The following is a 25,079-nucleotide window of genomic DNA, read 5'->3' as shown; positions in this document are numbered from 1 at the left end:
ATTAGAGGTGTGGTCTGGACGTGACCCTGCTTCCAAACTTAAACAATATGTTAACTTAAGTTAACATATTGACTTAATTTTATGACAGACTGGCGACCTGTCCAGGGTGTACCCCACCTCTTGCCCAGAACATTAGCTGGAGATAGGCACCAGCAACCCTCCCTGCCCCAGGGATGGATGGATGGATGGATGGATGGATGGATGGATGGATGGATGGATGGATGGATAGACGAACTTCATTTCACTAGAACAGACCACACCATGAAGATACAAGTTTAAAGATTTTAAAAAAGAAGGCGTGGTGCACAGTGGTGCAGTTGGTAGAACTGTTGCCTTGCAGCAAGAAGGTTCTGGGTTCAATTCCAGCCCTTTTTTCTGCATGGAGTTTGCATGTTCTCTCTGTGCATGTGTGGGTTCTCTCCGGGTACTCCGGCTTCCTCCCACAGTCCAAAAAGGTTAACTGGTTTCCCTAATATCAGAATGGGTGTAGTATTAACTTTAATCCACATATTTTCACTGCAAGTTTTTATCTAAACTTCTTAACACATCAATTTGTTTTGTATTGTACGTTTTTAGAAAAACTTACTTACTGTAGCTATTCCCTTTAGTCACAGGCCACCTGTAATATTTATGCTTATCTTCTACCTTCAAACACAGGGTAAAAGACAAGTATAAGATTTCACACAGAGGGTTTTATTCAAAGAACTAACTTTGTTAGAGTTAGAGGACCTCAGAAATATTTGCATCAAAAATTATACACTAATGGGTGCTGTATCTCATGCACCCAAACGGCATAGGATATTGGCTTTTTTTTATATGCTGCATTAATTACATGGAGATCTAGTCTTCAATGACTTTAGAGACAAGGTAAAAGTTCTAATTACTGATATCAGCCTTATCTATACAAAATAAACAGTCTTCCTGGCAGTTTAGGTTTTGTTGCATAAAAGCACCGTTTTAACAAAGACATAGTAAACCAAACATAAATTTCTATATGTTCGTTATAACTTATTTTTATAGTTTATTATCCAATGCCCAGATGTGAATATAGCTTTCCGGTGCGCATCGCCAACGCCAGAGCGCATCTACGTCAGAGCGTAAAGGCCAATCTGCAACATCGTCTTGTATGAACCGGAAGGGGTTTTCGGACTGTGGGGCCTGACAGTGGTGTTGGGTCTTGAGAGTGGTGTTGGTGGGGCAGTTACGGTCCCCTTTGCTAGTAGTTAGCAGACTAAGTCGCTAAGTTGACTGCGTTTAAGTTCTTCGGTAAAACACAACCTATAGTTGCTTACAGCTAAACATAAAAATATAGATATTTGTTGCCATTAAATTTTCTAAATTGTTTGTTTAGTCACTTTACCCGCAGGGTGCAAGTCTTGGTAGATAGCTGAAATAAGTCAGCGTCAAGATGTTCATAGACCAATTTGAGATTTCCGTTGTTCTACAAAATAAAAGCATAGTATCAGACCGTTCCTGTTTTGACCACAAAATGCTTCAAAGCGTTAACGCAAAGCTGGGAACAATGTAAACGCAACGCAAATTGTTTGCTTATCTAAAAGTTATATCTTCTGGTCCAGCCCAGATACGACGTGTATCATTTTCGCTTTTATTTTATTTTATTTTATTTTATTTTTGAACAACTCGAAATCTCTAACAAGACAGCAAGATTGTTTTTGTCGCTCAGGGGAACCAACCAGAGTTCATGTCGCTAGCTTAGCTAACCCAGCCTGCTAGCGAGTGATTTGCCAGCATGCTAATGGGGACAGTTTAACCGCAGCACACTGCAGTGAGTCTCTCCTGTCTGAGTCCGTAGAGGTTCCAGCCGAGCTGAAGTCCGCCGAGCCATGCGACAGTGGTCTGTCCCCACTGCGACCCCTCGCGCTGAGCCACTCCCGGGGTGCCTGTCCGTGTCACCCCCTCCGTCGGGTAAGTGGGGGAAACATCGGGAAGGATGAGAGGGGCTGTTGTTATTTTTTTAAAGCCAAAACTCAAGACAGTCGCTTACAGTTTTCCAGTGAAATAACATATTTACAGAGTAATGCGTTGATAATAATCAGTCGCGTACACTCTTTCGGTCAATTCTCCCTTGTTTATTCACAAAGTTTATATGTATATTTTTCATCCTAAAGTGCGGTCTTGTTTTTAAAAAAATGTAGTTAGTTATGAATAATAAGAGACAGTGTCAAATTTCCTGTTGTACTCCAAACGACTGGCAGAAGTACAAACGACTGGCCATGATGTTGAAGAAAGCTTGTTAATTTATGCATGCTGGGAGGATTTTACTTTAATTCTTCCCTGGGCAAACTGACCAAGGTTAGTCTCAAGTGTCTGTGCCAAGTGTTTGAAAGCTTGCCAGAACTTTGAGTGACCCACTGGTTCTACAGAGGTGAATGCAGTGTGTTTTATGCAATTCTATAAAGCAGTGTTCTCTAACGCAACCTCCAGAGCCTTGGAAAAGTATTCCAGCCCTTTGAACTGTTTCTTGTTTTTTCCCCCCTCATTGGTAGTCATGTCACAGCCTCAAACGTGGATCCATTTTTACTGAAGTTTTCTGGGATAAAGCTACTGTTTAGCTGCAAGTGGAGTATGTCTCTACATGATTTTATACCTGCAGGCCAAAAATATTGGCCGACTCTTCTTTGCCAAATCTCAATTTAAATTGGATCCAGCTGCAAACATCCAATGCCTCAAATAGAAAAAATAAAATAAAAATCCACCATTAGCGAAGCGATTCTAAAATATATATACATGTATGTACTAGTATCACAAGTTCAGCCAAACTAATCTGGATAGTGTTATTTTCCAGCATTATAAAAAATTTAGGATTGGACTTTGACTGGGCCAATCTGATTCTTAACTTTGCTGTCATTCAAACTCATTCAATTATAACACCGGCTGTATGTTTAGAGTCATTATCCTGCTTGAAAGTTTGGCCTAATGAGGAGCGATATCTCCCCAGCATGATGCTGCCATCACCATGTTTTTACCACAGCAAGGTTCACGCTGCTGCACAGAGCTGGTTTTGGCTAACACGTTGGCTGTGTCCCCTGCACGGCTTGTGGTAAACTCCAAACAAGACGACTTATGATTTCCGCTACATAGCTTATCTTTTTGTAAGTTTTTTGTTTTTTATATTAATATCTCCTTCAGAAAATTTGTTGTAATTTTTAAAGAGCCCCCGTCTTCTAACTGTTTTTAGGTTTTCAACTAAAGAAAAACATAAAACTTTAACAGAAAATTTTGCATAAGTTTGGACATGTTTCTTTCTGTTGAAATTAATAGATAATGAAAAAGCAAAAATGGAAAAAAATAGTTTTCAACTTAATGACAATAAACAGCCCCATCTAAAACAATGTCACTGGTACTTTGTCCTCATAAAAAATCTATTTGTTCCATAAAAAATGGCATTTGTTCTTAAATTTATGTTTAAAGCATTAGTTTATTCTTTCTCATATTAAGGATGAGTTTTAAAGTGCCGTTGTGTTCCAAAGAGCCACAGGTTGCAGACAGCTGCTATAAATAACACACAAATACACTTTATTTACTTATCAGTGATCCTCTGAAGGCAGTTAGTTAACTTACAATGGATTTTATTTGGACGTGTCGAGATAAAGAGGCTCAACGCAGATACCTCCCAAAGTTTTCAGATTTTTATAGAAAAGAAGTCAAAAACCATGACATTCTTTCTTCAATTTCACAATGTGTCATAATTCTGCGCTATTTTTCTCTTTCACATAAAATCCCAGTAAAAATATTTAGAACTTTATGCTTGTAATGTGAAATAAAGAGAATAAAAGGCTGATTATAAACCTTTATCGCAAATCTGATATTTTTATTTCTAATAATGGCACACTTTTTTCACTTATAGTCTTGTACAGTTTATTATTATTATTATTATTATTATTATTATTATTATTATTATTATTATTATTATTATTATTACTGTTGTTTTTTTCACTCTGGTATTTTATCTGTTGTTTTTACACTTTTAAGAACTTTCTTTGTGTCAGTATTTACACCCGACGTTGCTGTTGTGCTGAATTTCCTCTTTAACATAAACAATGAAGTCTGATTCTATTCCATTTTAATACTTTTATGCCTGTTTTGCTTTTTAACCTAACAGTTGGACACCCACAAAGACTGGGAGGTGTTTGATTTCAAATTAGCATGCCTTATCTTATCTGTTTCATCTATTAATAATCCTTTGGTCGATTATCAGTGTGGAGGGATAAATATAGCAGCGTGCTGTTGGTAACGGTTTGGAACGCCTCGTGTTGTGCCTGCAGACCCCAGGATGGAGGCGTGCGAGGTGGAGCCGCGCTACACCATTGAGCAGATCGACCTCCTGCAGCGCCTGCGCCTCTCCGGCATGACCAAGCCCCAGATCCTCCACGCCCTGGAGTCCCTGGAGAGGCTGGACCCGGAGCACCGCCCGCCGCCGCCGCCGCCGCTCCCTCTGCCGCCACGCTGCGACTCCCACCCGGCCCCGCCCAGCAACGCCGCGCCCGCCGCCGCTGCCGCCGCCCCGTCCTCATCGTCCTCCTCGTCGTCGTCCTCGCTCTCCCTGGCCTCGGCCACCACCCAGACCTCGGGCCTCGAGGGTGCGGCGCTGTCGCCCAGCAACAGCTACGAGGCTTCGCCGCCGCCCCTGTACCCCCCCAGCGTGGTGGTGCAGCGGGCGTTTAGTTACGACATGATGGGCGAGGAGGAGTGGGACCTGGAGGAGAAGGTGGAGGAGTACATGAGGTGAGAGGACGACAGGCCGCCGCAGGCTCATTATCCACCAGCCGTATCCGAGTTAATTCGGGTCAGGCGTTTAGGGACGGCTGGGAAAAGCGAATCCTCAGCGAGGAAAGTTAGTTACCCACTGGGTAATTGATTTTTTTTTTTTTCTGTTAACTTGATGAGTTTTTATCTTCTTTTTTTTTTGCAGAAGAGACAGCAACCTGGTGAAAGAGGAGATCAAGACGTTCCTGAACAACCGGCGGATCTCTCAGGCCATTGTAGGCCAGGTCACAGGTACTCCTCCTTCATCCACAGTGAAACCATTAATCCAGTTAGTCACGATGAATCGATTATTGAAATAATCGCTAAGTAATTTTGTCGTTGATTAATCGTTAACTGGAGCATAGAAAAACGACCTTGTGCTGGGAAAAAACAGCTCTGTAGGAAACAACTGTACAAAATAATAAATATGTTTTTATCTGTAAATAAAAACATATTTATTTACACCTGTTTTAGCTTCAGGTGATTAAAATTCACTAAAGGAATACTATGGTTATGTTCTTTTTTTAAAGAAGGAATTGAATTATTTTATTTCTTTTGCACCTTTTTAATAAGAAAGAAATATAATATAATATACGCGGTTTGAGAAAAACCACAGAATGTGTCGTGTTTTTTAACTGATTAATCAGTTAATCGTGAAGATAACTAATTTCTAAAATAATCATTACTTGCAGCAGCAACATTAAAAAAACATCATCAATGAAGCCAAAACTACCTTAAAATACAAACACATTTTGTCTTTAAGATAAAAAAAAACCCCACCTGTGTCTGTAAATTGTGTTTCATCCACAACTCCTCGTTGGCATTATTTTAGCTTCACCCAGTTCAAATCCAGTAAAGGATTACGACATTATTGCATTTTAGGCAATATAATATTCATGTTCTTGTTTAATAAAGGAATAAATTATTTGGTTTCTTTTGCAGCTTTTAATGTATTTCTAATATTGTCTAAGAAATGTTTAAGAGGTAAACGAGAAATCTGTAGAGTGTGTGTGTGTTTTGTTTTTTTCCCCAATAAGATTAATTAGTTGTCAGAATAATCAGATGCTTTCTGAATCTGAACATGTTTTTAAGATGTGCCACATGTTTTGGACTGGATTCTGACTTTGACTGTGCCACTTTGATCTAAAGCAGTCCATTTCAGCTTCAGATGTTTTGGATCCACAATTTTTTGCAACCTCTTTGACTTTCTGTACAGTGCTGTGAAACATAAATCCATACAGATTTCTTCTCATTTTTTGCTTTTGTCTCGCACTTAAATGTTTCATTTAATCAAACTTATGCCAATTTTGGATAAGGATAACTCGCATAAACACGAAAAGCAGTTTTCAAAAACTGATCATATTAGTTTATGGGAAAAAGCTATCCTGTTCCTCCAACCATCTTCTGACCAACTGATGATGGTAGGTTTTAATACGTCTCTTGCCCAGTAACTCCATGTTCTTTCGCCCCCAAATATTACTATAACTTCATAATTTTCAAATACATGAGTATTGTTCATACTGTTCATATTCATAAAAATCACAGAACGTTATTACAATTCACATGATTTGGGCTTACGACTCAAATAAAAAGTACAATGTCTGCAAAACAATCAGAGGAACAAACATCAACTCTTGAAATAACTTATTTAGTGATGTAACAGGATGACACCAAATTCTTTTCAGACTTTTGAAAACCAAACAGACAATTTGACTTTTCTTTTGTTTTGTTTTTTTCTTTTTTTTTTTAGAACCAGTTCTAGACCTGCACTGATGTTGCACTGGAACTACTTTGGGTGGAAGCCTCTTATTTTAATGGCGATGAAAAGGGCGTTTTGTTTGTGCTGCAACTGGCACATCAGAGAAACTGTTCAATATCTACAGTCGGAGCTGGTTTTATGTTTTCTAGGAGATCTCTAACTTATGGCAGAGTCTCATGAACTCTTCTTTATTCTGACCAACTTGATGAAATCTAAATAAAAACGGCTCATGAATTCAAAGTTGGTGATGCAAATAACAGAACAATCTGACCCTTCGCCTCCTGTCACCAAATGTTCTGTCGAGTCCGTCCTTCTGCTGTCATTGAGCCTAAATTATAGTTAGGTACAATTAGATAAAGCCTGTCTGCAGACTGATCGAGCAACGACGTTTCTCTCCTTGTCCTTCAGTTGTTGGCGTGTGGAACTTAAGGCTCTCCATAGATAAGATTTGTCCTACTTATTCAGTATTTAGAGGTATTCATACCACTTAAACTCTTCCACATCTTTTCATGTTTTCATTTTTAATCGGGATGATAAACCAACAGAAATTGGTGCTTCATTGTGAAGTCAAAGACTAACAGATCCATTGTTTGACTTTTATCCTTTAAGGACTCAACACACATCAAAGGACAAAAGTCCGACATCACTTCCTCTCTAATCATTTCCTGTGGAACTTGTGCAACGAGGCGCCAATCGCTTGCCCTCCTCCAGCCAAACGACCGGCAAAATTTGTGCATCACGTGACATTTGGAGTTCGTAGAAGTAGGCGTGCACACGTGGGCTAACGATACGAGACGATGTCAGAAAATATTCACCTGCTGTTGCTATCGTGCTCCGTGTTTTGGGTTTCACCCTGAGTGTGCACGCCTACTTATATGAGCTCAAAATTTCACAAGCGTCAATGATCGGGCAAGAGATTGTTGCCTCATCATGTTGGTTCCATAGGAGATGAATGAAGAGAGAGTCGCCTCCCTTTTAGGGCAAATTTATCTGTTTTTTTTTTCACTCCTGTTGCCAACCAATATGAGGCATTCTGCTCAAAAAGCCTTTTAAGCTTAGCACTGTATTAAGGGCCATATGCATTCCCTATATTTTTAGTTTTTTTAAGTCTTAATTTTAAGACCAGGAAGAGTAGAAGATTTTAAAGAGACAGAGGCCCAATTTCAAGGCAATAAATTACGAAGGTAAAATTTCTTTGAAGTCATATTTGATATATATAGAATTTTTTTTAACAACTGAAGTTAACATAGCTACTTGTTTGTGCTATAAAATGGCACTTGGGCTCTAAAAGGCCTAATACTGGCCCTTTAAATTTGACTTGATACCGTGACGATGAACCTAAATATGTGGCTTTAAATTAACGAGTGGCCCACTTAAGATGAGATTCTGTGGCAAGACTTGCAAAAGACTGAGGAAATTTGAAGTGTTTTACAAAGAAGAAATGCTGTATTTCCCATATTTATAATTCCTCTTAAGTGCAGTTTGGTAGGATATTAAGTAATACTCAATAGAACAGAAAAAACATCCAGAAACAAAACTGGCAGACAAAGTGAGAAAACATTCTGTCTGAGTTTTAGCTTTGATAATGTTCCATACAACAACCTCTCAGTTTTTTTCTTTTTAAAGTCTATTAATACGAACCCTAATAATAGATGTGAGAATGCAGAAGACGGGTCTTGTTTGTGCCGACGTGGCGTATTAAAACGGAGCGCCGCGTGCCTCACGAGGCCACACACACATCCTTTAATAAAACACCGGCGTCGACGCGCCTTCATTAAATTAACAGGGAGACCGTTGATCTGCGCGCAGATGTAATAAAAACGGACAAAGGAAATGATTTGTTGAAACCATTCGTTTGACCTCTGCTGCGCAGGCATCAGCCAGAGCTACATCTCCCAGTGGCTGCTGCAGCAAGGCCTGGAGATGAGCGACTCCAAGCGCAGAGCCTTCTACCGCTGGTACCTGCTGGAGAGGAACAACCCAGGTGAGGAGACGGAAAACCACACGGGAGTTCTGTCACTGCCAGCCGCAGACCAACTAGCAAACCTGAGGTTAATGGGGGTAAATTAAACGGATGATGATACTGATTGTGTTTTTTGTGAATTTTGACCCACCGCCTGCTCACCTTCCCCCAAAACCCCTTACATCGCTCCCTCTCCTCATCCCTCCTGCATGGCTATTCCTTTCTGCTAACGCCCAACCCGCTCCTCAAGGGCTGCGAGGTCAAGGAAGGACTCGGGACACATCTATGGTTTCAGAGGGAAGACAAAATGATAAAGGTAGTCCCGTCACAGGAGATTCTAATCGATAAACCCCCCCACCCCCTCTGGTTAGGAAGTGAAGGTGGTTTTGTCTGCGCCGGCTACAGTAACAGCTTGAATCGGTTCTGACCTCTTCATGTCCTACAAAGCAGCTACTTAAACACACACACACACACACAGATAAAAAAAATCTGCATTCAGGATGCTCCCGGCTCTTCTTTGTGTTGGATTTAACAGCATGTCACCACAGTAAATCATGTGACTTTTTTTATTTGAGTACTAAAAAGAAGAAACAAGTTGTCTGACACAGCATCGGCTGTCAGACTTCGTGTTACTCCTTTTGTTTTTTTTCCCGTTTACCACCCAAGCAAAGCTTTGCTTCAGCTCCTCCACTGTTCCCAGCCCTGATCCTGGAGGTACTCCAGTGCTGGTTTTCATCCCCACATGGCTAACGGTCTTTAGCAGGAATACTAACAAGAATGATTCCGCCAGGTTTCCTAGCCCAATATGGCTGCTGTCCTTTTGCTTCTCACATAAACTCCTTTTGACCTGCCCGTCATTAAGAAAAACCCTCCAAACTTCAGATCAGAGAGTATTTATTTTAAATAAATTGACCCTTTGCAACTACGTCACGTTGAGGCGCCACGTCCGTAAGTGAGGGATGGGAGGGTTGCACAAACGGCTGCCATTGTTTTTGCCGTTTATAGCTTCTGCTTGTCCAAGTCGAGATAATTTGTCTGTGCAAAGAGTCAATACAGAAACTCTTACGGCAGGTCTACAGGAGTGTGCCAAAGAAAACATCCAATCCGCCTCCACCGTCTGGTGTGTAACCCAACCCCGCGGCCTGCCTCAATGACTTATTGGTTTTGTCCCAATGAAGGCCTGAGGTGGAGTGAAAGCCAGCACAGCGTGAGTCCCATGGCCAGGGCAGGGAACAGAGATGGGACGGTAGCAGGGGCGAGCGGCACCCCCCCCAACATCTTCCCCAACCCCAACACCAACCTGATGCCCAACCACAACCCGTCCTGGAGCAGACAGAGAGAGCTGCTGGTGCACCTGCTGCCGTGGTACACAGCTGCCGCCGCCGCAGCGGCTGCCGCCCAGCCAGGTAACCGCGGCCTCGGCGGCGAGCTGCGGAGGACGCCCTTCGTCTCCTTGACAGCTGTAGTCCTGAAAAGTACCGCCGTTGTTTGTGACAGGAAATGGCTAAAATGGGGTTCATGTGCTTCTGACTCTTATCTTTTAATGAGTAGATTGCGGCCATAGAGTTGTTGAGAATTTAATTTTTTATTTTTTTTTTTTTTACATACTTTACTGCTTCTGAGTTTTAGGATCTTTGTTTCTGTGATATACAAAAATTCAGTCGAGAGGCTTTTGTAAATTTCAAACAGGGCTGGGCAGCATGGCCTGAAAAGAAAATCTCAGATTTTTGTCGTGTCAGATCTGATTTGACAAAATCAGAAATCAAAATCGAAATTGCAACCTGGAATTTCCCAAACTCCGAGTAGAAGTGGAGCATTTCCACATTCCAGTTTATGTCGGTGATTTTTGTCACGTAAAAATGTATGGGATGTCAGAATATATAGCGAGGTAAAACTTTATTAACATAAAGCCGATGAACAGGCCTTTGATTTAAAGTTGATGTTTCACTTCTGCCCTTTGGGTGAATAATTAAAACCTCATCGAAACCTGACTTTACCCAGCAGGTCTCTTACATTTTGCACGGATCAATTTGATCCCATCTTCCCCAGGTGCCACCTTGTCGATGCGCTCTTTGGTGAAGGAGGAACCCGACTGGAGAACGGGTATCATCGCCAGCGACAGAGCGGGGATCGTAGGCGGTCCTCTGAGGCTGCGCAGAGGGAGCAGGTTCACCTGGAGGAAGGAGTGCCAGTCCATCATGGAGAGGTGAGCGTCTTTTAAAGACAACAGCTTGTTTTAATGAATGTCGGCATTCATTCGCATTTGGAAAGAATTTACATTCGATACGTAGAATGAGAACTTTTCAACCCATTTTCTTTTTGCTTGGTTTTCATTATAACTTGGTTCCAGTGTGTGCATTAGGGATTGAATGGCCATTCTCCCAGTGGTTTTTGGAAATCGACCCTGTGTCAGTTTGAGTTTTCCAAACTCCATCTTCTATTTTGCAAAATTTCCTTCCTGTCTTTTCGTCCTCTCTCGTATTCTTCTACCCTTCTTTATGTGTCCCTCCATTCTTTCATTCCTTCCTTCCTAGATTAAATTCTTCCCTGTTTTGTTCCTTCCTTTCTGTCTTTCTAGAGCAAATCTTTTCTTGGTTCCTTCCATTCTTCTGTCCTCTGTTCTTTGTGTCCTGTCTTCCATACTTCCTATCTCAGATCATCCTGTTCTTTCTTTTATTCTTCCTTCCTGTCTCAAATCTTTCCATGTTTCCTTCCTTCTGCTCTGCTTTCCTTGTTGTCAGTCTTCCTCCACATCTCAGATCCTTCATCTCCAGTTCAAACCTCAATGTGTCCTTCTGTTCTTTTCATTTGTTTCTTTTTCCATCTCCCTCATTGTTTCCCTTCTTCCCTCTGTCTTCTTTTCTTGTTATTCATTCCTTACCTAGTCCCTTTCTTCCTTGCAGGCTTTCATGTTTCCTTCTCTCTCTCTTTACATCTCAGATTCCATCTTCCCTCCTTTCTACATTTTTCCTTCTCATTGTTTGCTCTGTCCTAACTTCCTGTCATTCTTGTGTCCTTTTATTCCCTTCCCTGCTCAAATCATTTATTTTTTTTTTTGTCCTCTGTAGTGTCCTTCACTTCTCTGCTTTGAGTGTCTGTTTTTTTTTCTTCTTTTTTTGCAGTCTCCATATTTAAAACCTGTAGAAAATCTGTCATAGTGTTATAGTGAACCTCCTGTCATTCACTAGAAAAATATATGCGATGAAATTGGGTGCCACAGAGTGGCTGTAAAATAAAAATGATCTTTGAGGGAATGGAGTTGGAAGCATAATAAGTGAGACAACGCAACAGTGGGAACATTTGAAAACCAAGAAAAACTGACTGTATTATTGGAAATGTTTTTTTATATTTTCCACAAAAGCCTCAATAAATATCAGTAAATTAAAACATATGACATAATGCAGTGTCTAGATGCAGCATAGTGATACAAATCACACTTTTTTTCAGTAAGTAGTGTCCTGAAGAAGCCTATTTCAAATGGAAATGTTTGTCAAGAACAATATTTCTGTTTGTGGCGTCATAAATGCCGAGTCATGCGGTCACAGCATACCTAAAAAGATGTTTTTTTTTGTCATCATGATCTTTATTGTTACCATAGTAGTACCACAAAATATTGCGATAAAATGTTAAGTTCATTCCCCCCCAGTCCAAAGTCCTTTTTATGCTTTGGATCTTTAATGATATACAGATTGAATAAAAATGTTTTTTGTTGAGGAGGTAAAACAAAACCAAAGAAAAAAATCAATATATACAGATTTTTGCATTTTTAATTGAATTCAATTTGCCAGTTTTGGACATCACTGTCATCTCACAAAATTCTAATGAGTTACCTGAAATGAATCATTGTGATAATAAGTCAAGCAAAGTTTATATACCTTATTTTAAGCCAGAATTGTGTTTCTAAGTTTTATATTGTAAAGTTAAAATGTCTAAAACCAAAAGTGTATTTGAGGTATTTAATAATAATAATAAATTTCATCATAAAGTCAAACATTGTTCCCTCTTTGTTCACTTCTGCATGTCGTTGCCCTCTGGAAAGCAGCTCCTTCCCTTCATCCTTTTCCCATTACACATCCATTCACCCTGCTTTGCCCCACTCACACACACACACACACACACACACACACACACTCACTCACGCACACAGGCACTCTCACAGATGCTGACAGAAAGGAGCAAAGCACCCGCTGTGTTCAATTGATTTCTCTATTACATCGGTCGCTGTAAGTGTAGTGCAGTCTGGGCTCTCAGTAATAAGAGCAACACAGACGAGTCTCAGCAGCCGACAGCGCCTCCAGATTACGCAACTCTGCTGCAGTGCTGCTCCTTACGAGCTGGTTTAGACCCAAGGACGACACAGCAGAGGTGAAGATGGTGTGTGTGTGTGTGTGTGTGTGTGTGTGTGTGCGTGTGCGTGTGTGTGTGTGAGGGAGGATGTAGAGGAATTGATCCCTGTGTGTTTTGTAACGTGAGATAATGATTTAGCCCATTCAGTGACAGAAAAAGGAGAACGACTTCAGAGAGAGAGGAACACTTTGAGCTTTACTGTTCAGCCTTTTTTTTATAAAAACAGAAACGTGATTTGTTTTAAAAGTTATCAGCTGTAGAAGCATTGGCTTCCAGGAAGTAGCCGTCCTTATGTTCACACTGTGGAGGAAGCAGACTGAAAAAGTGACGCGGCGCAAACGGGCAGAAATGGTGTCGTGTCTGCAATATGCAGAAAGATGGTGAAGTATTTCTGGAAGCTCTGTGATGCTCTCTTACAGCTTCTTCATGGAGAATCAGTACCCAGATGAGGCGAAGCGGGAGGAGATCGCCAGCGCCTGTAATTCTGTCATCCAGAAACCAGGTTGGAAGGCCGTCATTTTTCACCCAGATTATTTTCTCATTTAGATTTTTTTTTTTCCATCTTTATCCGACAGACCGAGAGATCCAGACACCTCCAACCATATTATTGAGCTACTGAGAATAAACGCAAACATTGCTTTTATTAGATTTTCTTCCCTTTTATCTACGGAGACTTTGGCTTCCTCTTATTGGATAGAAAATGCACTTCCTCCTCATAACTTTGGTCTTTAATTGCTTTAATCTCTGGAAGGGATTCAGGTACTTTTCTAAACATCATTTTGTGATAACTTGCTTATCACGACACAAAATTCATCTGGTCTTTACCAGATTGTTTATAGTGCAGTAGATAATAATATTTCAGAAAAATCTTCCATATGCAGGTACAAGAACCTAATTTGGTACAGATGTTCCCAGGGGCTTTTTTTTTTTTTTAAAGAAACTGCTAGCCACAGAAAAAAAATTCAAGATGACCACCATGGTCATGTAGGAAAATTTATTGTTGCACTAGATATGCCAATCATGGATGAAAACTTTTAGTGTCAAATCATATTTAGTTATGCTTTCTTTATTTTTTTTTAAAGATGGCCACCATGGCTGTTATAGAAAAATAATTTTTGCACTAAAATCACCAAGTAGATGAGTGTGTTTGGTGTTAAATCAATTGTAGCTCTGCTAACGCTAACTTGCTAAACACTTACAATTTTGCAGAAGCTAATCCTAAACACAAGTAGATTCCGTTACTATTTTTTTCCTGGACACAAAAAATTTGTGGAATCTAACGCTAAACCGCTGAACACAAAAAAATGATCTGAAGCTAACACAAAACCATTAAACGCATTTTTAAAAAAACCGCAGAAGCTAACGTTAACCGTCTGTCACACATCATCTCCTTCCTGTTGACGGCTGGTGTGAGACTCGCAAACATCCTCAGATTCAGATTTTGCTACATGTTGTTACTTGAAAGTTGTATGAATAAGAGAACCAAAGTCAAACACATTTGATGTGACATAAAGTTAATCCAAGTCATGAAAATGGGGAACGTTTTATGGTAAGAACTGTTTTAGCTGACGGTCATCTTGGACAGTGAGTCATGATCCTGAAATTCAAGTGGCTAATGAGAAATATGAAAAGCATGCGACCTGACTGGTGAGCATGCTCATCTGACACCTCAGATCCATAATTTATGAAAAACCAAAAACCTGTGTGAGAAATGGAAACCTATGGCTTTCCTTTTGTCATGTAAACAATGAGATGAAATATTTTGGTTGGATGGATTTTTTTTTGTTTTTTTTTGTTTTTTACAATATGCATTTAAATTGAAATAATTTTACAACCTCTAAAAGGCTAGATCATTTTATTATGTCCTGATTTCTAAATAACCCAGGAGCTACAAAAGGTTGGTGTCGAGTCAACCACTAGATGGCACTTCATCCCAAAAAAACAAAACAACCTTTTAGTGGTATATTCCATAAATATAGATTTTTTTTCTTTATCTTTTCTCCCCCTGGTGTCTCTTTATGCTTTTAGATTATTAGTAAAACTCAGCTTGATGACTACAGAGTCTTGGAGGAACGAATATTAGACCTCCTGTTTTTTTTTTTTTTTTTTTTTTTTTGCAACACTTTATGAGTTTCTTTAATATTATAAAAAGTTAATTTTGCCATTAAATAGAATAAAACTGATCCTACTTACTCATTGCTCTCCTGCTTCAGGCTGCAAACTGTCAGAGTTTGAGCGGGTGACGGCGTTGAAGGTGTACAACTGGTTCGCCAACCGTCGGAAGGAGATGAAGAGAAGAGCAAACATAGGTGAGAGCGGCTGACCTGACAAGAGCCGGCCAACAGTTCACACACACACACACATACATATACCACATACATATACAAGGCCTTTTCCACCAACCATTCAGGCTCCCGAATGTGTTTTCACAGAAAATAACGAGGTTCCTCGGCACAAACTGTGGTTCAACACAGGCACATCTCTCTGTGATGTGCTGATGATCAATTGAAAGGTCTAGGATTGTTAAATTAGCAAAAGGCTGGACTTTTTTGTAGATGAGCTACTTTTCAAGAAACTGAAGCTGACTTCCGTTTGCGGCTTTCGATTAGAGTTTAGATGGGGCCTAAAAAAATCCAAATTTCGGGACGGGCTCTGGATCTAAACTCTACTTTCTATCGTGGAAACGGCGACAGTTTGGTCAATCTTGTTTTTCCTAAACTAATTCTCTAAAGCAGTGGTTCTTAACCTGGGTTCAGTCGAACCCCTGGGGTTCGATGAGTCGGTCTCAGGGGTTCGGTGGAGCCTCTGCCACGGAGGTAAAGACACACTGTGTAAAGTCGTGACTTTGCCATCACTTGCTGCAGAGGATCACGTTACATTGCTGAGCCAATCAGTGCTGCGGAGGAGCACTGATTGAAGGAGCTCCACTCTCAGCGTGGATTTTAACTTGTGTCTTTAATTACTTCAGCAAAACTCACCGTTTTTACCAAATTCTGTAGTTTTCGGTGTACTTCTAAATCTGCTCCTTAGTCGCATCTTTTCGGGGTTGGTACTGCCTCTAGTGGCGTGGGGGTGGTAACACAACTAATATAATTACATTACTAAATCAGAATACCACAAAGTCTTTATTATTTATTATAAATTTTTCATTCTCTTAAGACTGTAGAGCTATTTAAATGATCTAAACAAAACCTTAAAGTGGTTCCAGTTTCTCTCGATGGCCAACCTGCTGAAACTGTGGCAAATTTTAAATACCTTGGGTCGTTCCTGGACAGTCAGCTCAACTTTGCTGAAAACACTGACTATATTTTGAAGACTGTTCTCAGAGACTCTACCTTTTAAGAAGACTTAGTGATCATGGGGTGACCCAACTAGACTCCAGTTGGGTCACTCCTGTGTCTTGAATTTGGGGCGGGGGGGGTCATATTTTATTTATCATTACAGAAGGGTTCAGTGAATGCGCATATGAAACTGGTGGGTTCGGTACCTCCACAAAGGTTAAGAACCTCTGGTCTAAAACTTGCTCAAGCTTAAGAACTACATTACTTAAACTCCTAAATATGGACTACGTTATTTTACAAGCAAAGTCTTTCAAACTTTTTGGGGGAATTTATGGAATCTGAACTTGCAATCGAAAGCCGACTTCAACTTCCTCTGTGTTTTTATTCACCGTGTTGCTTGTTGTAGTCCATGAAAACCATTGAACCCGACATCTTGCGACTACACTCTCCTACCGCGTTGTGTAATTCCCGCTGTTTTCAACACATGCTCGCTTCCACAAACTGGTGGAAACGGCGTCGGCTCTCAACGAGGCACCGAGGTTTGAAGGCAGCAGAACCAGTTCAAAAACCTTCAGTGGAAACGGGTTGTGAGTGCTCAATCTCTGCTCCGTCCTGTTTTGTCTCGACCAGAAGCCGCCATCTTGGAAAGCCATGGGATCGAGGTGCCAAGTCCAAGCTGCCACTCAAATGGCGAAGAGGGAGAGCTGCAAGAGTTTGTAGATCAGGTGACTCATCGGTTCTCAGAGCAGGTACATGAACGAACGTGGAGCCACTTGGTGCACAGTGTGTGGTGAACGGTCACAAACACAGAATCACCAGCGTAACCTTTTCCCTACACTGTGTTCCAAAACTACTGATTTCCTCTCTACATTTTTCCACAGACTTGTTCTTTATTTGGGAAGGCTCTAACCAGATTCAATACATTTTTTTCAGTGATTTCAGAAAATGAAGCTCTTACATTTTGTTGATTCATCAGACATATATTGAAATATTTCAAGGTTTTTTCTTGTACTTTTGATGCTCATGGCTCGCAGATAAATCAGCCAAAACATTCAGTGACTCAGAAAAGTAAAATACTAACTTCAATTTAACAATTTATTTTAATAACATGTATTATAAATAGAAATGCCCCATTCTGAAAAAATATTTGATCATTTCCTGCATTCAGTACTTGTAGCTTTGTAGTACAGTACCTGAAAATCTGTTCTACTTGAAAGTGGATTGGAGTTTCCCCTTCCAGTAGACCAATGACCCTGACCGTACATCTAGAGTTAAGATGCATGTTTTTGAATGGGCTAGTCAAAGTCCAGAGCTAAATTAGGTTGTAAATAGCTTTAATATAAGGTTTCCTCCTCCTTCCACGTGTCGGTTATGTTGGTCTTTAAGTTTGCCACGTAAATCGACCAAAAGGATCCACTGAAGTTTTTGTTTGACACATAAAATGAGAGAAAGTTGATTCCTGTTGCGTTGTCTGATGTTGCGTTTAAATCTTTAGAGTTGCACCTGAGCTCCCTCATATGTTAACACTGTTGGACCTCAGCGGTTCCCGCTCTGCCCTTTGTGTTAGCAGTGAACTGCTCTGTGGGAGTCGGTGTGTAGCAGCAGCAGCAGCAGAACGAGCTAACAGCAGGCAGCGCCACACAAACACACTCCGGAAATCTTAAAGCCGCCGTTTTGATGGCTTTAACAAGCCGACCGACATTTTCTGAGCTGCTGTGTAGGCAGAATGGCCATCTCATTACCCCTCTGCCTCTCACAGGAGGACGCCTCTTCCCAGAAAATCGTTGACCAACAAGATGGCTCCTCGCTGATCACTGGGGAGGTGGCAGTGGCAGCGGCCCCGCTGAGCCCCGGCCCTCAGGGGGCGGAACAGAAGGACGAGGATTCAAAAAGGGAGTCGGTGGACGAGGAGTGACTAAACCCAGCCAGACTTTCAATCGCCATGTCTGAATTTGATTCAGTCTGAAACAGAACAGTAAAATGCCTCCTGCTCCACCCGCGGGTGGACCCTTCTGGGCCAATGGAAGGATGGGGGTGGGGGTTGGTTGAAGCCCTCTGAGGTGCCTCAGGTGAGGAGGCCACTGCATTTATCAACAGTAATCTTGCTTATAATAATGGCAATATACAGTCTACGTAGAGGTATATAAGGTCTATGGTATATATATCAATATATAGTGCATTCCAAGATGGTATCAAAATGCCTAAATCCTGTGAGGGGAGTATTATGTAAAGGACGCCTCACCATTTCAACATAAGCTGTTTTTCCTGTTTTTCTTTTGCTGCGTTTGGTTTACTCCAGCGTGCGACTGCTGAGTGGAACAAGCTGAGCCTGCAGGTCAGGTTTTGATTGGCTGTTGTGGAGAGTGCGGCTTCTGTCTTTTGATGAAACGGAAAAGACAAAAAACAAAAAAAAACGCCGTCTTGTTGGTGCTGGGATGTCTTTGCCTGGTCAATCAGCACATGGTGCCGACACTAAATCTGTACAACCCAGAGGGATAACTGGCGTCTCAGGTAATCCCAAAGTGACAAATTGCACCACCTTTCCTTTTATTCTGTGTATTTTTTTTATCAAAATTGTGTTTAAAGAAAACGGTGTTTATACTTTTTTGATTTCATGGTGTCCTGGACTAGAGATGCTCCGAGAAGTCAACTGCTGAGTCTAATCAAACAATTTTCAACAATCAGTCCAAAACAACCACCACTACATGTAACCAACAGCAGGTGGAGCATACAGCCACACTCTTCTGTGTGGATGTTGTCACTGTGGGAAGAACACTCAATTATTTTTTTTGTTAGTCATAAAGTTAGTGTCTTCTATGAAATGTTGAGACATATCTGCATATTAATCAGGCCGCGTGAGAGAGCAAGATTTTGAGCAGATAACAGGAAGGCTGAATAGAGTGGTGTACGCCAAACTAAAAAAAAAAAAAACACCTGGGAGTCCTGCTGTCTTGTTTCCCAAGGCGGCTTTACAGAAATTCAACCTTTAGACATTTGACCAAAACAACTTACTCACATAAGCGACACAAGCAATAATGACCCAAATGTTGAGCTGAATGGAGACTATTGATGGTGACTTATTTATCTTATTTAACTGCCTCATTACTTGCCTTTTATTTTAGTTTTATGAGTTTGACTTTATTGAATGAAGTGTTATTGTCTTTTTTCAAAGTACCTCTTTTAAGTTTGTTACTTCTAACTTTGTTGAGAGTAGGAGAGCCTCTAAGGTAAGAATTTACACATTCATGGAAAACACACAGGCTGCTGTTTCAGTAATGCTAGCAAACTTACCGCTAATATAAGATGCTACAGCTAGTTTAGAAAGGTAAACTTTGGGATAATTCCACCTTCACACAGTAACAGAATACATATGTCTCTGATTTAATGGGCTTCAAAGCCGGTTTGAAATGGGCCACAGAATCCTGATCAGTGCATCTCTAGACCTTACACACCTACAACAGAATGTTTTTGTTTTTTTTTGGTTAAACTCATTGGTGCTGTTTAATCTCATGTCAGAGTCTAGCCAAAGAGGCTAGCTTGGTTACATAATTATATGTAATCGTACTTATTTTGATGTATCAACATCAAATGTATATTGTATATCATATGTATATCGTTTCAGAAACGCTGACTCGCTTGTTGCTTCTCCAGGAAGGCTTCAGGCACCTTTTCCTCTCTTACTGGGATAAGCTAAAGCTTTTAAGCTCCTGTACATTTTGTGCAAAGCTGCACTTCAAAGTGAACCTCACTCTAACTAATCCCTCAAAACCTCACTGGGGGTGTGTATTCTTTTAGTTATACTGTCATATTTCCATACCCAAGGCCGCAGGAGTCGAATCTAATTGTTCATGTAATGAACAACCAATACTTTATTGTCAAAGGAAGCCACCATTGTTGCCTCCTAATGCCAAAGCTATGCCAGATAGAGCTGATCTACGGATGCCCAGAGCAGAGAGTAGGTTTATTTGCTCCGTTCAACACTAGCCACCTCAAGCTTACCTCAGAATGACTGTTTCTAGGAGTGATTTCCTGGCTGACAGCAGCCAGTGAATGGGACTGTTTCTCTTCTGAACAGTGTTATGTGTCATGTAGCATTTACGGCATTGGGCTTCGTCCTGTGTTCTCAGTGTCCAGTCACCTCCTCAGTTCTGCTGTCCAGCTTTGGACAGGAATCCCCCAAAGCTGCAGCGGTTTCTTATTACTGCGCTCCTCTGCATAAGCTTTTATCTAACGAGGGAAGACGATAATAAAAGTGTACACAATCTTTGTCGAGTTTCTCTTGATCATTCTTGCGCAATTTGAGGTTTGGCCAAGATGAAGAAGCTTGACGTTCAGTCGCTGTATGATTCAGGTAAGGAATTACAATCATACAAAATCTTTCATTTGAACTGTTGACAATTTATTAGGTTTTTACTGTTAAAGGGGACGTATTATGCAAAATTGACATTTTACACGTTTTTGTACTTTCATTTGGGCTTCTGCTGCTTCCCGGTGTCTGGAAAGTGAAGCGTTTCAAAATCTTTATGAATGTAACATTGCAAATCAGCAGGAATCGCCCTGTACCTAGCAACCCCAGCAAAGCTCAGAACGTCACCTAGCAACCCAAGTGGAGTTCTAGTTCTAGTTGGCTAGTTTTGCTGCTGTATGTGCTGTACAATGGCTGCTGGAAAGTACAAGTGTTTTACTGTTGACTTACCATCCAGAAACCACATGCTGCATTCTTGTTTGTTCTGCTTTTCATTGATGTACGGTTATATAATTGCACATCTGTTTGTAACTATTTTCACATGTGAGTGTAAACGTTGAGTTGGGGGGGCGTGGCCAGCAGCTTATATGGATTTAAAGTGACAACGGGCCATAAAACAACTCAAAATCAACAGAACTGACCAGACTAACATCTCATTATCTAAGAGTGACTTTGTGTAAAAAAACATTTTTATGAATTGTTCAACTTTAGTATTAAACTCTGAAGCAAACAAGACAAACATGCTGCACAATGTGTCCAGTGGTCATGAATGTCCCCTGATGTGTTGTGGAACATGTCTGTAGAAGCGTTCTCACAGTCTACTCATGTACTCTTGAGACTGCTTTGTTTTTTTTGTTTTTTTTTGGTGGCATTTTGTATCTGCTTAAATTCGATCTTAAAACTTTGTTTTATCTGAAACATTTAAGTGTGATGTTATGATTTAAAATATTTTAAAGATTTTTGTTTCATTCAGAACACATGGTGTTGGAGCAGAATGTTTTTGTTTTTTTTAAAGTCACATATTTAAGTGTTTCAAAAGTTTTAGTGATGGAAAAATCCCAAATTGTGTAGACCTAATGAAACTTTTATGATGCGCTTCCTTTAATTGCCATTCCTGCTGCAAACCACAAGAGGGAGACATTGTCTGCTGTTGATTCGTGAGGTACTGAATGAGATACTTTTAAAAGTCCTGTGGTGTTTATCTAAAGCAAATTAAAACCAAAAAATAATATTCCACGTGCTATGCTGACAGATGACATGGAAGGAATGATTATTTTTAGTAACTTGAAGCAGAGTCATTAAATAATTCAAAGTGTTTTTCAGAATAAAACATGATGAATGTCACTGATATATTTGCAAGTAAACTTTTTGCAGGTTCTTCTGGGATTTTTTCCTCTGTTTTCTGACATTTCTGGAATAATCGGCTCGCACCAGGCTCACGGCCATCTGGTACCCGGAGCAGACTGAGGAGCCTCTGCATCTATGTGCAATTAACTTGGAAAAAACCGGATGAGAAACTTTCTCTCCATTGTTCCTTTCTTCATTTCATTATGCTAATTAGTGCAATAAAAGGGTTTAAACCCGCCTGCCATACAGACCAGATTCATAATGACACAAATCAAAGCCACTAAAAAGCTCCATTAAGATGACTTATGACAGTGTATTGGGGTCATTGTAAATTTCCACAAAAAAATATCTGAAAGTTTCTAGAAAAAACAAGGAAATGTGCAAGTTTGAAAACTCAAAAAATAGAAATTTTGAGATTAATCTCAGAAATTTTCCAATATAAAAGGTTGAAATTTGAGTTTCGAAACTTGTAAATTTGCTAGAAAAATAGCTCAGAAGGCTTAGAGAAAAACGGTCAAAGTAAAAAGTGACCAAGTTCTGTTTTTTAATAGAAATTTTCTGAGATTAATCTCAAAGTTTTATTTTTTTTATTTTTATCTACAATTGAACTAACGCGTCATCGTAGATCTACACCAGGATTTTATTTCCCAGGGGCGTGGCCACAGGGATGGCTGATGGAGGTGCGCCGGTTATTCTTGAAATCTGATTGGCCACCCCAGATGTTCGTTTCTTATCGTACATAGATTAACGTTTTGTTCACAAAATGCCGTGTTCTTGATAGTTTCACATTTATTTCTTTTTAAAATGTTACATTACGTATTAAAAAGCTTTTAATTACAGACAAGCTGCTATTTTTCATCTCTCGCCCCATTGACAGGTTGATGCACATTATGTTTAATAATGATAAGAAAGAGAGCCATGAGGCTAAAAACTACCCTCGTCATAATGGAGAAAAGGGGGTAATTAGATAGGTGTTTGTATTGTGTGGTTAATTTGTAATGGTTCAATAATTTTCCGTTTAAATGTGAAAAGTTGAATAGAGTTAACATAACAGTAAAAATAGAGACGTATATACATGGTTAAGCTACGCTAAGCTAAACAGGCTAATTGTATGGCTAGAAAAGTTAGCATGTGCCATAAGACGCTGCACCAAACAGAACTGCTGCACAGTTTTCACACGCTGAACAGATCCGTGTTTTGTTTGGGTGAATAAATAGTTGTTCATGTTTTGACCCCACTGGTCGTTGTAATCTGAGCCTGCAGTGCATTTAGATGAAATTCCCACTTTAGTTTTCCATCCTTCTACAGTTTGCGTCCCTCCCCGCCCCCAAGAAAAAAAAAGTCTAGACACGCCCCTGCCGCTAGTGCAGACAGTGATGAGAGCCGCTCCGTTTTTCACACACACACACACCAGGTATCCAGCGGTGTGTTTCGGCAGCGTCAGGCTTTAACACCATCATTGCTCTTCTATCAGATGCGCTTTTCATCCTCGTCTTTTTTAGCAGCCACTTGCAAAACAAAATTCATGACCTGCCACCATTTTTTTTTCTTTTGCTGACTGCACACACAGCATCCTCTGCCCCCCCTCCCCCCTAGCTATTTTAGCTGCCTCACAAAACACTTGACACAAGTGGCGCGAGGAGAACGCGGCTCAGTTTGTCAGCGGTCGTTACCGTGTGACGCAGACGCTTCCAGAAAGGTGTTGATTGTGGACATTTTGCGTCGAGCCTCCGACCTGTTCCTCAAGAAGAAGAAAAAAAGACAGAAAAGCAGAACCGAGTTGTTTACTTCTTTCCTCTCGGCAAGCCATTAAACGCCCCCCACCCCCGCCCCTCAGTCTTGTCTGATTAGATTTCATCTCGTCGCCAGGCATCACCTTTCAGCCAGCTGTCCTTTTATTCGGCGAAAAGAAAGGAAGTGAGAGGAACGAAGAGAGACGAGAGGAGCCACACAGATGAAGATAAAGGAGACGAAGGGAAAGGTTACCTTCAGACCGAGAGGAAAATCCCGGTTACTCCTGATTGTTTCTGCAGCAAGACGCTGCGGGAGCGTGTCTGATCAAATAAAGCCCCCCTCCCGAACACGTTATTTGGCCTTTTTATGGAACGACACGAGAGCAGATGAAGAGAAATCTTCAGTTTTTTTTCTTTTTCTTTTTTTTTTTACCATGTCCTATTTCACAGGACAAATGAAAGGAAAACAATGTCATGCTGTGCCCTGAATCTGTCATGGCCCTGGTTTCCCTTCCACAAGTCAGATAAGAATTCCTCAAAGGTCTTGTCGCAGTCGCACCAAGCTGCTTTTTTTTTTCTTCTTCTTCTTTCCCCATGCTGACTTTTTCCGTCTAGAGCTCTTCTCAAATAAACACTAGCAGGTTCAGAGGTACCACTGGATTTTTTTTTCTGTATCCAGGTTCAGCAGTGAAGCTAAACTTTTAATTACTTCAACCCACTAAATATAATTTTCTTTGAATACTTTTGCAAATAGTGAGGCTGGTTGTTCCGATGGGGTGATAACTCACCAGCAGAGCTCACGTCTGGAACAAGCAGTTCCCCTCCAAAACAGGTGGTGGCAGTAGTGGCATCATCAGTATACTTCTATTTTTATCATCAAATCAAGGCTTTAAAGAAAGTACTATCGGTCTTTAGTGAATCATTTTGAAAATGCGGATGTTGCGTTCTGTTGCTCTGGCATCAATTAGTTGTTAGCTACTCCTGATTCAGCGACGGTTTTCTAGCTCTGCCCACCCAAAGATTTCCTAGCTGCACCACACTAGTTTGTATCTTGTTGAAATGCCAACGTCTGATGAAATTATGTTTTGCTTAGCCTGGTTGTTTCACTGCTAGCCTGGCCGTTGCATTTCTATGCAAAAACGCGCGATTTTAATCTTATTTCACAGCTCAGTCTGGGCTTTCTGCCATTGAAGTTGATTTCTCCCAGAGAATTTGTTCTGAGCCAATCGGCGAACGGAAGAAGTTGTGAATAATGTTGATTTTCTGTGCTGTTTTTGAATCATAGTCTGCCAGTAGTTTCAGCAATGGCAGCGGAGGAAGTGAACAAAGCCGTTCAGTCCATGTTGGCCACACTTCCAAATATTGGATTAAAGTTAACAGTCATCTTGTTCGGCTCAGTATTTTTCTCTCCTCAGAGTGGAAGATGGTTGCTTATAGTACTGGGTTAGGCTAGGGTTCCTGTAAGGTTACAGTAATATTCATAGCATCAAAGTGATGCATTAAATCCATCAAATGTTAGAGATTGGGTAAAACTAAAAATTTCAACAGAGTCCACACCTCCAGAAAACTCTCCTGTCTCAGTAACACAGAGTCCAGACCCTCTGTATGAAGTGAAGCGTAGAACATGGCGCTGGTT

General features: G+C 40.6%; 1 protein-coding gene across 3 annotated transcripts; it reads left to right on the top strand.

Annotated features, from left to right (window-relative positions):
• Positions 1-1,331: 1,331 nt before the first annotated feature.
• On the top strand, positions 1,332-20,383 carry LOC103146670 (homeobox-containing protein 1). 3 transcript variants are annotated; one of them, XM_016677806.1, is made up of 11 exons: positions 1,332-1,926; positions 4,287-4,746; positions 4,934-5,019; positions 8,400-8,510; positions 8,740-8,805; positions 9,668-9,895; positions 10,539-10,695; positions 13,256-13,338; positions 15,050-15,145; positions 16,748-16,866; positions 17,877-20,383. In XM_016677806.1, exons 1-11 carry the CDS (start codon positions 1,845-1,847, stop codon positions 18,030-18,032), a joined length of 1,644 nt encoding a protein of 547 aa, XP_016533292.1. In that variant the 5' UTR covers positions 1,332-1,844; the 3' UTR covers positions 18,033-20,383. The 3 variants fall into 3 exon arrangements, with proteins under 3 accessions (XP_016533292.1, XP_007564738.1, XP_016533293.1); XM_007564676.2 differs by lacking the exon at positions 8,740-8,805 and having other exon boundaries at positions 1,845-1,926; positions 17,877-18,032; XM_016677807.1 differs by lacking the exons at positions 8,740-8,805; positions 9,668-9,895 and having other exon boundaries at positions 1,845-1,926.
• Positions 20,384-25,079: the final 4,696 nt, after the last annotated feature.

This window comes from Poecilia formosa, unplaced genomic scaffold, assembly GCF_000485575.1.
Source record: "Poecilia formosa unplaced genomic scaffold, Poecilia_formosa-5.1.2 Scaffold165, whole genome shotgun sequence".
NCBI lineage: Eukaryota > Metazoa > Chordata > Actinopteri > Cyprinodontiformes > Poeciliidae > Poecilia > Poecilia formosa.
Note: the sequence above shows the minus strand (reverse complement) of the source record. Positions and strands in the feature narration are given on the sequence as shown.